The 15515-nt window shown below is 38.9% G+C and overlaps 1 protein-coding gene across 2 annotated transcripts in view; it reads right to left on the reverse strand.

Annotated features, from left to right (window-relative positions):
* The window catches only part of igsf9ba (immunoglobulin superfamily, member 9Ba), a 73238-nt gene that overhangs the window by 15726 nt on the left and 41997 nt on the right, over positions 1-15515 (reverse strand). For both annotated transcript variants that reach the window (XR_013901399.1, XM_026191692.2), the window contains exons 6-13: positions 13820-13961; positions 11172-11317; positions 8797-8939; positions 6313-6453; positions 6107-6226; positions 5832-5982; positions 2793-2916; positions 1356-1531 (exon numbers count right to left, since the gene is read on the reverse strand). Coding sequence is in view for 1 of the 2 variants with exons in the window: in XM_026191692.2 (XP_026047477.1) it covers positions 1356-1531; positions 2793-2916; positions 5832-5982; positions 6107-6226; positions 6313-6453; positions 8797-8939; positions 11172-11317; positions 13820-13961 (1143 nt within the window). In the remaining variant the exon portion in view is untranslated. The remainder of the gene's footprint in view (positions 1-1355; positions 1532-2792; positions 2917-5831; positions 5983-6106; positions 6227-6312; positions 6454-8796; positions 8940-11171; positions 11318-13819; positions 13962-15515) is intronic.

Genomic DNA, 15515 nt, shown 5'->3' on the forward strand with positions numbered 1-15515 from the left:
AACAGTTTTTGTTTGCTACATGGATCCTTTTAGTTCAGCTGGGTGTCTCTCCTTTTGTTATATTTCTTTAAGAGTTCAAAATGTGTTAATAACATAAATAAAATGTAATTTTCTCTGTAGCACTTCATGGATTTCATAAGCAACACACCTTAGTTGTACACACAAAGCATAAAGGTAAAAAACAATATATACAGTGTTATCTTCATTTTAGATTTCAAAAAGCATTTGTGGCTCCCAGTATTTTCTTTTGCTTGGAAACCAAATCCCAATGGCTCTTTGGGTGTTAATGTTGCAGACCGCTGGCTTAAACGAATAAATAGAAACAATTCCCTTAGAGTAATACTGTAGTCTTGTTATAATTTAACACTTTACTGCTTAGAAACTGATCACTTAATAAGGTAATATTGAAAAACACAACAAAACAAAGCAAAAACACTATATTTCAAGTCAAGATCCTCTTCAAACTAGCCCCATGTAGCTGAATTCACAAGCAGGCTGCTCCTTAGGCAAACATTTATTACACAAGATCAAAAATGCCTCTGGCTGACATCTATCAAAGGCTTTACCACCTGCGGCTTTTCTTCCATTTCCTGTCTGGCCATTCAAAGTGTCTGAAGGATCTCATGTTTAACTTTATTAATTAACATCCATATTAGCTGTTTCCAGACTGTAATGACTATTACAGTCTGGAAATCTTCCTAAAAAACTTTGTGACACCAATTTGTTAACAGTTTAAATGTAAACAACACAAGTGTGTCTCTATCTTTCTTGTAACTTCCATTATTTCTGAATTAGATGATACGGATAAACTTACAGGTTCAATATACATTTCATTTCTACAATAAAACATACAAAGAGTCTCACTAAGTAACTATTGCATTTTGTACTGCAGAGTGTTTCTAATATAACATTAAAAGTAACTAAAATGCAGATTAGTGGGCAGTCATCATGTCCAACAACCTCTACCAACAAGGTAGCCTGCATTACATAATAAAGTAAGCTTAAGAACTGTAAAGCAGGGCTTAAATAAACCTACACAGCCACTGTGGCTGCATTTCTTCATTTAATTTGTTGCTCTGAGCTTTTGAAGGTGATGGAGATGAGCACATACAAACATACAAAATCACATTGGACTGTATCTCATCTGGAAATCTGAATACAGCATTCACATTTAAACAATAAAACTAAGCATAGGACAGGATGAGTTTAACCATCACTAGAGGGCAGTATATTCCACACTGTGTCTGGTTATAGTCTAAAATTAGAAATAGTGTCTCAGTGCAACTCAGCGGGTTGATTCTGAAGTCAAAAAGCAGCAAACATGGCTGGAACATCCTTTGATTAGCAGTACCCACCTGCAGTGGTGACTGTCACAACTTCACTGAATGGGCCCGTGCCCAGTTTGTTTTGAGCCAACACACTGAACTGGTACTCTGTCCCAGCCTCCAGCCCTGGCACCACCAACCAGGTCTGAGCACCAGAAACTGGCATCGAATGCCAGTCATGAGGACCGAAGTCTATTTTCTTTGACCTACGGACAGAGAAATAAAGCAGACAAAGAGAAACTTATGAAGGAGAAAATCTATAATGATTAATTAACTATAAACAGTCACATGACAAGCTGCATCTAATTTAAAGGCGACGCACCAAACAGAGTAACTTTTATAACGTTTTAGAGACTCGGATCAATCTAACATGCTTACGATTTATGAAACCTCCAGGCTCGACTCTTTGAAACACTGTAACGCGTAGGAGAAAAACTTTGGGAGAGGCAGCCTTTAATTTCAAGCTCTGAGCTGTTAGAACAGCCTGCCAGAGAAGTGGAGAGCAGCTGAAACAGTTCACATCATCAGCCCCATGAGGTGTAAGCAACTTTTCCTATTCCATAAATATATATGCCTGGTCTAGTTCAGTCAAAAAATGAGAATTTAATTTAATAATGCACAGAACAGTTCCTGATATGCATCGTTTTAAGGAAAACCTAAATATAAACTGGAAACCTGAATTTTTTCCTTTTTATAATAGTGTGAGATACATAATATTTGGATTTCCAGAGTCTTGGAAACTGGGGGAAATTTTTAAAATAAAAATGTAAAGAACATCAGATAAACATAAATTTGCCTTTTTTCTTAGACTCTTTTCCAAAAAAGTCTTAATATTTTTCCTGTTAGACTAAAAAAAACTATAAATGTCCTCTTTGTGCATAAAAAGATAAATATTATGTTAATTAAAGATACATTAATACATACTTTGTGTATTTCTCTATCATGTAAGTCTTGTGTAAGTCACAGCTATTTTATTGTGTTTTATTGTATTCATTGTGTCCACAATACTGCACTCCACTCAGCCATAATGTGTTTTGCTCAACATTAAAAAATGTGCTCAGTATGTAATTACAGTATCGCTTACAGAGGCACAACTGCAGACTGTGACTCACATATTCATGTCTGTGATGTCCTTGTCTTCATGTTTACAGTCAACAAATGTCTTTCCTGATACACCAGGATAAATGATTTGCACACAGGGAAAAATATTCTAAATTTTTGTGATGCCATCTGGTGTTCCTGCAGTGACACTCCATTAAGTTCTCAGTGCACACCATGAATTATGCACATCTATATCTATATACACTAAATACCTCAAGTCAAAAAAATCCCGCTGTGAGCGTCTGACTGAATTTGCGAAGAAGAGCTCCGACTAATCCGGACGTACGCGTCTACCTCCAGCTACCATCTGTTTCTGCATCTATGCAGACTGCTGGCATTGATTTAAAGTAAAGTGAGAGTACTCACACTGGACCATACCACACAGAGAATGTCTGTTCGAAGCCGCCATCATAACCTGGTTCCCAGGACACATTAGCAGAGGTTGTTAAGGGCAGTACATGGATATTGCCAGGAGCGTGTGGGCTGGTGCCTGAGTGATTTACAGAGACAGAGACAGAGTGGGAATAAATTCATAATGCACACATACTAATTTACTTATAATATAACATCTTACACCCACACATCACTTAATATCACTTGCAGTGATTAAGCTATAGAAATTCTGTAAATACTAATACTGTTTTGACATTTTATACATACAACTGTCTGTTCCTGAATTACTATGATTTGTGTTTTAGTCGAATAATGTAAATGACGCAAATTATTTATGCTATTTATGCTATTTTCACCCTCCAAATGTTGCTGTGTCATGCATCTGCCAGCTCTATGCAAATCATGTGATGCTGGCTGAGGTGGTGACCAGCGTAAGGTCAGGCAATTCAAGTGCAGCAGTGCTATCTGCAGCTCATCTCATCCCACCAAACAGGCCTAGCAGCTGTGCAGTGTGGCCTGAAGCCAGTTAGTTCTCACTGGGATAAAAGGGAGACCTGTGGGTGGTCGGAGGAGCACAGCTGTCTGCACCACCCTGCCACACCTGCCAGCTTAGTGCTGGTCACATGGAGGCGAGCTGAACGTTGCCAGCTGTGCAACACTGTGATGAATCCTTGGAAAATAGGCCAATGGACCACGGTGTCAGTCTTACTGATCTGCTCGCTTTCACCAGAGGAGAGTTCACAGAATTTATGATTTACCTGTACAGCTCTCACATCTGTTTTTAAAAAATATTAAACATTTCTTTGATAAACTACATTAATATTTTGATTTTTTTAAAAACTTTTTTATTAAACATTTTAGCTAGTTTTGAATTTGATGGCAGCAACACATCTAAAAAAGAGATGAGCTGAGATGGGGGCAACACATAGCTAGGAAACAGCTTAGACATGTTTTGCAGGTTGCTAATGGTTGGGTATAAAAGAGCATCTTAGAGAGTATAATATCATCAATAAACTCAGAGAATCTGGAGAAATCTCTGTGTGCAAGGCCAAAAATCTATATTGGATGCCCAATCAGACAGCAGTATATTACAAACAGGCATGATTCTGTCATGGAAATCACTGTGTGGGCTCAGAAATCACTCTTTGTGAGCACATTACCATCCATGTATGCAGATAAGAGCTCTATCATTCAGAGAGGAATCCACATGTGAACGTGATGCAGAAATGTCGCTGTCTTCTTTGGGACAAAGCTCATTTAAAATGAACTGAGGCAAAGTGGAAAACTGTTCAGATGACTTAAAATGTGAAATTCTTGTCAGAAAACATGGGAATTGCATCTTTCAGACTAAAGAGGAGATGAACCATCAGCTTGCACACACAGGTTTAAGGACATTTGCTTTTTCCAGTGAAGGTCTTGCATATTTCAGTAAAAGAAAACTAAACCAATTACTACATCTATTAGAACAGCATGACTTCATATATTCATGAGTAAATCATTACATTTTTAATATGATAAAAAAGACCCAGGACTGTTGAGCAGCTAGAATCCGATATCAGACAAGAATGGGACAACATTCCTCCCCAAAAACGTTCAACAGCTGCTCTCCTTAATGCTGGGAAGTTTATGGAGCATTGTTAAATGAAGGGCTGATGCTACACAGCGGAAAACAGCTAAACTGTTTTAAGATATGTCGCTGCCATCAAAGTCAATATACATTTTTTATTCAAATGGTACATTTTCTCAGTTTAAACATTTAAATGTGTTTTTAATGTAATATTGTGAATAAAATATGGCCTTTATCAGATTTACGAATCATTGCATTGTTTTTGTTTACATTTTTTACAGCATTTTTTTTTTTATTGGGGTGATAGCATTAGAAAAGCTGAGCGGCCATCTTTGTCCCAGTGCCTCCTATCTATCTCTGCAGAAAATAATTTTTAACAATCATTATTTCATTTCATAATTTTATTTAAAAATGTAAACTTTTATGTTTTGATATTTTCTATATAAACTTTTATATATTATATTATTCATTACACACAGGATCTTGTGAATGATCATCATCTGTATAGTCAGCAGTCTTCCTCGTGACTGTGATTGTGTGCATGAACTAGAGAGAGATGTATTTATGGTGTCTGCTCAAATTTTAAATTAAATGATACTAGATTTGAGATTAAGGTGCAATCAACACAAATGAAACCAAAAAAAAAGTTTGAAATATTTCACTTTCAATGAAAGACAATAAGTTGTAACTAAGAAACTGTAAGTTCACCTTTTTGAATTTGATTTATGATAAACTGAACTTCTAACCAACAGTAGGTTTTCAAAGTCTAGACAAGAATCTGAAATTTAATTGCAAATCATCATAACTTCATTTGCCATATTAGTTATATATCGATGAAGCTACAGTATGCCGCCCACTTAAATGGCTGGGATTCCAGACATAAGGAAATTGTGACATCTTAAGTAAGTAAAAGGCATTGTCAGTGTTGCGAAATCAATTTGGATCAAAGAATACAACAAAAGGTACTTAAAGGTAAAATTGTTGAGATCAGTTTGAATGCTGCAACTTGATCGCAGAATACAAATAAAATAAGAAGATCCACAATGTAAGACTGGCTCTACCAATGCACATGAAGGCTTTCAGCAGCCTGTTTCAAACTTAATAACCCTGTTTGCCTTTGTCAACACTTCAGTCAGTCAATTCAAAGAGTAAAAAAGATGCCCTTGGTTCAATGACTAGACAGACAAAGGCTGCAGTGACAGTGTTTCAGCACATTGTACTTACACATTCAGGCTTTAAATCAACTGTATAAAGCCACTGCAGATAAGATTAGATTAAATTTTAATGATGGCCAAAGGGAAATTGGGTAAAGGCAAAGAGTTTGAGGGATGAGGGTGACATCTTCTTCATGCAAATCCCACAGCAAAGTGAACTCAACATAAGTAAGAAAGGTCAGTGGCTGAGGAAACTGAGAAAGCTGAGAGCGCTGTGCAGACTGTTTGTACCGATGACTAGGATACGCGTGCTGGCAGTGATGCTTGTGACCACATTTGTGGCTACACACTCCCATTCTCCATGGTCTTCTTTGCTGAGGGACACAAACTGTAAGCTGCCACTGGGTAGGATGTTGTGCTTACTCCTGCTTGGCTTCCCCACCTTCAATTGACATGAAAATTACAGTGGTACAATTAAACACAGCAAAAATGTCAAGAAGTTATAGGTGAAAACAAGCACATATTTTCAAGAGAATTTCGATGGCGTGTGTTTAGCTGTTTGGCACCTTTCTCCAGGTGATAGATGGTATATCAGGGTCTCCAGAAGCAGCACAGGGGATTACTAGTTCTCTCCCAGCCTCTTGACGGTACTCCCCCCCAGGCCTCACATTAAAGTAAGGGGGATCCTTGAGAAATCAAATCATAAACACTTACAAGTAAGTGTGCACAAGTTATAAAAGAGAGACTATATAGAACTTAAACAGTGATCTACCTTTAGCACCAAAGTGGCAGGGGGGGACATGCCCATGGTACCCAGGGCGTTGTAAGGCACACAGGTGTAGGTGCCCAGGGAGTCTTCTGTGGCCTCCGCCACCCGGATACTTCCGTCTGGCATCAGGCTCCAACCGGGGTACTATAAGACAAGGGGGCATCTGAAATGCTTGATTTTAGGGGTTTTCCTGAACTCTCAGGGTCCCATTTAATGTTTTTGAACTGCACGAGAAAACAAAGATCCCCAAAGATTCTTTAAATCAGATGAATGGAAGTTAATGTTTATTTAATACAGACCTGCCCTCAACACTGGCAGCATTTTAGATAAAAGAAAAACAGAGCAAAGATAGAGAGCTCTGTGCACAAAGATGCTATATCCAGGTGGCACTTTGAAATGATAAAAAAATCATTTATGTATGCAGCTGCTGTACTGTGTATGCAAAAAAAAAATCTTTACTTGTTAATTTATGCACCAACTGGCCACTTCATTAGTTACACTTGTTCAGCTGCTTGTTTGAGCAAGTAGAGCAAGCTTGTTCAGCAGAGCCCGACCGATATATTGGCGTGGAGAATATATCGGTCGATACTAGCTATATGCCGATGAATTCGCATCTGCATTTATAATGGCCGATATATGAAAATTTAAAAAGTAAAAGGTGGAAAAAACAAGCTTCAACCTTGTTATGAGTGTTTTTGTTGCAACGTTTGTCCAATATCGGCATCACTATCATCTTAACAATCTTATATCAGTCGGGTTCTACTAATATGGCAATGACATGGGAGCAACCCGGTCAGTTTAGGCATGTAGTCATAGTCGTGATGACCTGCTGAAGTCCCAAACAAGCACCAGAAAACGGAGAAGAATGACAATCTAAGAGACTTAGAAAGTGGCTTGCTTGCTGGTCTGAGACAGTCTGGACTGAGTATTTTAGATGCTGTGGATCTACTTGGTGTTTTCTTGGCACATTTTTGGCCCCCTAATAGCAACTGAGCACCATTTAAATACCACGGCTTAGCTGAGTACTGCTGCTGACCTTGTCCATCCCTTTATGACCTGTATTATGATGACCAGCGGGATAATGCACCATCTCACAAAGCTCAAATAATAACAAGCTAGTTTCTTTCACGTGACACGGAGTTTGTTCTAATCAAATGGCTTCAACAGTCACGGGATCTCTGTCCAGTGTGTATGTGCACTGTGTGATGCTATCAGGTCAAAATGGACCAAAATCTTTGAGCAATGATTAAAAAGGCAGAAGGGGGTTCAAACCAGTAATACCAAGATGTAACCAATAAAGTAGCCAGTGAAGGGACACTGCAAGTAAGTAAAAACTAGCAACTAAAAATCCCATTTAAGCTAAACTACAGAAATATTATCAGCAAATGTACAAAAATGTTCAAATCAAAAATGCCCCGGTGAGTGACATTAGTAGATTGTTAATACTGCTGCTAATTTTATTATTATTATTGTTAGATTTGTCAGCGTGTACTGAGATAATGTTGAGAAACACAAGACAGAAGAACACATCTGCTACAAATATTTGTACTTTTCGCCTCATTGGGCTTCCAACAACTTACTCAAAGGAAACCATTTGTGAACCTTAAAAAGGGAAATGAGAGACATCGGAAACATGGCGAGATCCTAAATTAGACCCAAAATACAAACAACATCTGCTTTTTCAATAACGTCTCATATTATTCTTTGCTTCTATGAACGTCTCGATGCATGCTCAATAATCCACGTAAGGAAATCTCGCACAGTTGAATTTGTTGGATGCAGTGGGAGACGTCTTTCATCACTCATCCAAGTGACTTTTTCAGCCTCTTTTCAGTGGGAGAAATGCTTCATCGCTCATCAAAGAGACTAGAAAAAGTCACTTTGATGAGCGATGAAACATTGCTCCCACTGAAAACACGGCAAACCCAATGAACAGAATCAACTTTCAACGTTTTAATGAATGTTCCAGTTCTGAAAAGTGAGCAGTTCTTAAGTAACAGTTCATGTGTCAGATATGAGGAAGCAGAAGTATAAAGCAGTAGTTTAATGGACCCCAAATGTGTATACAAGTACAGTATGTGACTAAATGCTCACAGTCACTTAACTATTGGCAAGAAACATAAGCAATAGTTGTGTCTTTTTGAATGCTTGTTTCCCAAAAGAAAACCAATTCGTAATTTAAAAAATCCACAGAGGGCTGTTAAATATAACACTTCAACACAACCTTCAAAGCAGTCCAGCAGTCCAACAACGTAATAACTCCTCAAACCTAATAAGATATTAGACTAGATGATACTTCTCTGAGTTTCTGTAAAATCTGTTTTTATGGGTTTTACAATAAAAATGGGGGAAAAAAAGTCATCTTTACTGGACAATATTTGAGAAATATAATTTTCAGCATAATCAAAGACTCCCTTGTGCTAAACCGATAAGATAATTATGACTTATTTTGCCACGAATCTCGACAAAAAAGCAGATCAGACTCACCTTCTCCACTCGGAGTGGGTATCCATCTTTCTCCCACTTCACTGATGTCACAGGTGGGTTTGCATCCACTGGGCAGCGGATGATGCCTGGCAGTTTCCGTGGGACGTAGATGACCGGGGGCATGTTGATCACTCGGGCAGGGTCTGGACAAATAAGGGTCGGGTGATAAATCGACAAACTATAAATAACTGTTAATTTCTGAAAATGCTTGATTCAACATGTTTTGATTAACAGAAAAATCAAACATGTTTATAAAGCTTCCCAGATTAGGAAGATTCACAGCTAGAAGTGTTAGCGTCTTATCAATTTTCTTAATGCCTATCACTGCCAAATTTAGGAACACATAAACAGAGGCAGGTAAAATCAGCATTAACATATTTTTAAAAGTGCAGCATGTGGCATTTCTGGCAAAACTAATATCTTCACAACTCGTTTTATATATCAGGACAAAAACATTTAAATTTCAAATAATTTACATGCAGATAAACAACAGCACATCACATATTCTATTCATTATTTTATATAAACTAAGCCAGGATGGAGACGCAAGGCGTGAAAAAACAAGTGCGCCCCATGATTCAGCAGCTTGTAGAAGTAATAACTTTTCTGTAGGACTTTATCGGTCTCTCACATCGCTGTGGAGGAATTTCAGTCCACTCGTCTTTACAACGTTGCTTCAGGTCATTGAGGTTTGCGGGTATTTGCTTTTGCTCGGCTCTCTTTAAGTTCTCACAACAGCATTTTAATGAGGTCGAGGTTTGGACTCTGACTGGACCGTTGCAGCATCTCGATTCTTTTCTTTTTCAGTCATTCGGTTGCTGCTGTGCTTGGGATCATTGTCCTGTAGCATGACCCAATTTCAGCCTTTTCAGCTTTAGCTGTCAGACAGACGGCCTCACATTTGACTCTTTGAATACTTTGGTATAAAGAGGAGTTTGTGGTGGATGCAATCAGTGCAAGGTGCTCAGGTCCTGTGGCTGCAAAATAAACCAGCCCTTCCTCGCTGCACCGACAGTCAGGACGAATATTTGTGCTGAATTGTTGCGATTGGTTTGCAAAGGACATTCCTCCAGACGTCTTGTGGTTAGTTCAGATGCAATTCTGCAAACCTATGATTTGGTTTGGTTTCTTCGAAACAAATCATGACACTGCTTTATATGTCATCTATAAGTGTTCACCTGAGGTTGCACTTAAATCATTTTAAGACCTGCTAAGGTCTGCTCCCAAACCATGAATCTACATCAACTACAACAAATAGTATTAAGATGCTGTTTCATAAATGCTTCACTTATAGCTGTTTCTGTTCATGTTTAAGAGATGAATTAAAACATCTCCGGAGCATTTTCAAGGACTGGGAAAAATCAGAGAAGTAGAAAAAAATCTCCTGACATGTAAGGAACATAAAAGAGGTGCTGAAAGGGGAATTAGTGGAAGAGAAGATTAGGCAGCAGCCAGCAAGAGAGTTCTCAACATAATCACTGCACATGCATGTGTGTGAGCAGCGTGCACAGGATGTGGTGAAGCATTACAGCCTCCAAAAGGTTTTTTAGTGTTCAATGCAAATTTTCTCGAGTACTATCGTTTCTTTTTTTAAGCCGAGTGAGTGAAATTTTGACATATTTCTGCACATACAGACTTGCTAAGTTACAGAAGATACTTGGCTTCGCATATAAAATCCAGAAAACATCCAGAAAACTATTGCACCACCGTTTAATTTCTGCTTTGCTAGTCCAAGAAGTTTTTTACTTTGAGTTAGGAGTGTTTTTCCTCTCTTCTGGGAGTGATTCTCAGCTGCTTCATACATAAAGCTGGAGTTTGTTTTACATGGACCATCAGGACATTGGTTTATCGCCTGCTGTATGTGAGGCTAGTGATGAAGTCAGTGCCTGCAGTGCTGTGAATCCCCCAGCTCCCTCTCATAGTGTAGCACAATAATCAATGACCAGCAGCAACTTGGGAGCAAATTAGCTCTGCACAGTGGACTTATGATGAAACGTCATGTGTGTGGGAGTGGGGGTTCTTCTCTCATCACTCACAGCCACAATCAAAGGAGAGCTGGAAAAATTGAGTCTGAGGACGAGTTTGTCTCCATGTTTGTGCACAGGAATGAGGCTGGAGCCGGAATAGATTATAATCCAATTCCTAAATTCCAATGAGAGTGAGAAAATGGTCAAATCAAAACTCTGCTGCCTTTCTGCAACACCTGACCTTGAAATTCAAGAAGGTTACTTTGCATTACAGGAGCAGCGCAGCCAAATACTACAGCAGCCTCCAGCACGAGCAGACTCCATACTGCTGCTGCTGCTCCTCACATGGCTCGCTGTACTAGCTCCCCGCCCCTCCCCCTCCCACTTTGTCGTCATGGCAACACTCACACTGAACAGTCAGGTAGGCTGATGCTGAGGGCGAGATACCGAGACTGTTGCTCGGACTGCAGGTGTACTTCCCAGCATCCTCCGGCTTGACCCGGAAGATGATAAGGGTGCCGTCGATGAGAATGCGCACTCGGAGCTTCAGATCGCTGCAAGAAGACACAGACGTTTTATCACAGCGTGTTACTGAAGCACACCGACAGGACAGGGCACACATCTACAGAGCTGAATTACATCAAGGTGCCATAAGAGAGCAGCAGAGAGTCAAACAGAAGCCAGCTGAGAGGGGTCCAAAGAACACTCTGTACAAAACGAGAGACTCAAATAAATCTGCTAATTGTCATAACTGCCAAATGGTACGGCCCTCGTGGTTTCCCTTTCAATTAAAAAAAAAATGACAGAGCAGACAATATTAATTTATTTTTCTTTGTTTGTTTTAAACAGATACTCAGGACTCACTCAGTACTTTAATAATTAATTACTTTAAACGAAAAAAAGCCTTTAAATAAAAAGTAAACGTAAAAAAGACCTTCAGGGCTTTGTTAATGGTTGATCATTTATTATACAGATGAGTTATCACATTTATTTAACGGGATGATATTAATACTTCTAGAAAAGAGCTGTTAAAGATTATTTTGTCAAATATTTAATTGGTAACTAACATATTTGTCACACTGAGCTTCGCAAATTGTTGTTGAGACTTGGTATCTGCTTCCTCCTGCCTTCAGCTTATTTGTACTTAATGAGAGTTTTGAGCATCTACAAAAAAGTTCTTTACAAAAACAAATGATCATCAGTATCAGTAAATATCAGCATCAGTAAATCAGTAAATTTCATTTAAATTAATAGCAACAAAAAAATGAGAAACCCCATATATAACAGTTACATAACTTTGGTTTGAATGATTTAATTATGTGTTGCAACTAAATCAGGATCATTAACATTAATGCTGACTATATATTATTTATTAGTAACTAAGAGAGCAGCCAAAGGGTATTTTCACTCATTTCTCCTTTTTTCTCCAACACCAAACAAGCAGCAAAAGTGAAAATGAGAATTAAACCAAGAGAACGCCAGAAGGTCACTGCCATAGCGGCTCATTTGGCTCACGATCCGTCACAGTTGACCGGTTAGGGTGAATACCCATTAGGCGATCACTGTGTGCAGGTTTCATTTAAGTTTAATCCAGAAGGAGTCCTTGTGAACTGTGAACGACAGGATGGACGATGGAAGTCTCACCCTGGTATAAATTCATCTGTCTTTCGGCTGGATGAGCTAAAAGATGTAAAAATCTCACTGGCCCTCTCTACAATAACACAGGCTGAACATTTGGCTCAGAACACATGACCGGATCTGTTCTGTTACACGCATGAGGGCATCAACAATTAACTATTAAAATTCATCATATGTAATCATATTTTATGTATAATCAGACTTTTGTGGAAATGTTACAGCTGTGAAATAAAAATGAGATGTTTTTCAAGCTGTTGTAGGTGCATAAACGCTAAAAACTGTTCATTTTAGCCAACAGCTAAGTGGTTGTAGCAATCGGCTAAAACGTGACATCACAAGATCTAATGTAGTCAAGAATCTTCATGGGCTGAAGGTGTAACTGTGAGCCAATTTTGGCTGCTCAAGTCCCGATCATGTAGGACTAGTTCACAGGCAAACAAACAGAGGATTTGTCTGCAGAGGAGCACACACCTGAGGCAGGGATAGCTAAGTCTATAAACACTTAGATCAAGTCCTTTACAACTTGCTGGTTTTGAAAGGGAAAAGATCACTAAGTCAAATTTCAGTACCATATGGCACATATAGCCAGAGTGTTTATATATATGCACATGTGATTAATCATGTGATCATTTGCTAGCTGTTCTTAAAGGCTATGGTTTGCTGTAAGCTGCTTAAATTAAACGTGTCTTACTTCTAACACTTGGCAATAAGCTCTTGTTGTGCAACCACTAAAAGTTTGATCAGTGCATAAATTCTGACTGTCTCATCATAAAGTCCCTCAACTAAATCTTTCCCATCCTGTAAAAAAAAAAGAACGAAAAAAAAAATCAAGATTGACGTTACAAAAGCTGTTTAAAATTAGTATGGAAACTTCCTCTGTGAAAGTCCTTCAGACACTTGTTTTCACCGCCAGTCAAAACCCTATTCACTAGTTCTTCCTTCCCACTTGTTCTGTCTGTCACTTCCTCACTGCAAAAGCCTCTCAGACTCTAAACACCAGCTCTGGGGAGCCTGCAGAGGTCCTGGCTACGCTTCATATCATCACCGCATGAGAGGCATATGATGACACAAGGCCTGAGTCATGTGATGTTGTCACCAGAGCGCACTAACTCGCCTGGCACGTTCCAGACGGAACCCCGGCAGGCCCACTCTTACTGCCTCTGGGGTCACAGCAGGGCATGGCACACACAAACTAAATACCCTTGGACAGTCGCTCAAAACGCAGCACAGCAAAGGGCTCAGAGACCCGCAATGTCAATCACATCACAAAAGCTCAGGGATAAAGGCCTTATGCAGCTTGCATGGTGCTGATTTAAATCACTAAGTCTTAACCTCACACAAGTGCTTAACTAACAAGTTTCCCTACACTGAGAGCGAGAACAGCCACAGTACAGAAGTGAACTTGATCATAACTTTACTTCTTGAAGTAGACGTTGTCCTCTTCCCAAAACCAGGTGTAGGTGAGGTTGCCTGGATATGCCTCTGCTTGGCAGGTAAAGAGTGCATTCTGGGATATGTTTACAGTGACATTTTCTGGTGGTGAAACGATGTATGGAGGCCCTGAAAGAAACAGAAAAAAGTGTTAAAAGCGCTGAAGCAGGCAGTCTTTTTTTCAATCCGCCTTATGAATGTTAATTCAAAATTTCCGTCTTTTTACAGCTTTGGTTTTCATCTCCATTTCAGCTTTTCTAGCTGCTAAATGGACTCAGGCCCATTTCCAGAAAAAGAAATGGAAAGATGGCACTGTCTTTATCTAGGTATATACTGTGTAGGCTTTGCCAACGCCAAAGAAGGCATTTTACAATAATATTTAGTGCAGTGCTTGCAGTATACACTCATCAGCCGTTTTTATAGGTGTTCAACTGCTTGTCGATGTAAATATTTATAGCAACTTTGGGATGTGGAGGAGCACAAGACAGCCAAGGTGTATCTAATAAAGTGTCCAGTGAATACTTTCTAATAGTTTCAGCTGGTTTTTGACATCTTTTGTTTGTGGATGAACAGTCACTGTCTAGAAAGGTTTGTAGCAGATGTTTCATGTCGCTTCATAAGCTTGAACTAATACAGTAAAGCTGACAGTGGATGAAACAGCGAGCACAAAGATGCTAAAAAGCACAACTTCCTGTGGATTTGTTCTTTGCACCACATAAGATAAGATAACCTTTATTAGTCCCACGCGTGGGAAATTAGTTAACATATGTGGTGCCCAAAGCTCTTGTTTTATTTTTACTTAAAAAAAAATTATATTATTGAATGTTAGGCATATATCATCGCCTTCACCCCAACCCCAACATAATAATTTAATTCTTTAAAACCTAAACTTATTAATTTTTTTCAAAATTGATGAAATTTCATTTAAAAAAAATCTTATTTAGAGGCTTTCACACCAACTTTGTTCTTTCGGGTGCAAATCAGGGTGAGAAAAGGCACACACTAAGTAATATTTACAGCATATATCATCACAGTCTGATTTAAAATACAGTAAGCAGCCAGCTGTTGTAAACTTAATACTAGTCAGCATTCTGGTTTCGCATGCTTCACACTGTAACCTTTTTCATCTCCTGAAGTGCTCTAGATTTGCTCTTAGCGCTCAATAAAACAGCAGAAGCCATGAAAGGTAAGCTGTCTTTTATGAGAAGGCCCAGATACAAACCTCCTGTTTGTTCACTTCTGAGCATGCACAGCCTTTTACATCACTGTGCAGATGTTTCACATAACAATTAAAAACAGATCACCAGACTGAGAACCATGACTCCTCAGATGTCTCCTGGTTATTGCTCCGCGTCTGCGAAGTAATCGCGTCTCTTATTTCACGGTGTTATTCGTGGTAATATTCAAACAAACTACAGCATTAACCTTTTTTGTTTTTGTGGTTTTGGTCTTGTTATATTGCAAAAACACTGCAATGTCTACAAAACTACAATGAAAGATTTCTGTGCATTTATCATATACGCATATCATGACTGAGACTTCTTGCATAACGATAAGAGAGAACAGGTATCGAATTGGTACTTCCACCAGAGGCCTGAAGCCTTAATGCAGTTGTATCTCATGCACCACCAGTTAAGTCTTCAGTAAGTTACAAAACAATCACCATGTTTGCAGTGTGTGTGT

Source organism: Astatotilapia calliptera, chromosome 14, assembly GCF_964374335.1.
Source record: "Astatotilapia calliptera chromosome 14, fAstCal68.1, whole genome shotgun sequence".
Taxonomy (NCBI): domain Eukaryota; kingdom Metazoa; phylum Chordata; class Actinopteri; order Cichliformes; family Cichlidae; genus Astatotilapia; species Astatotilapia calliptera.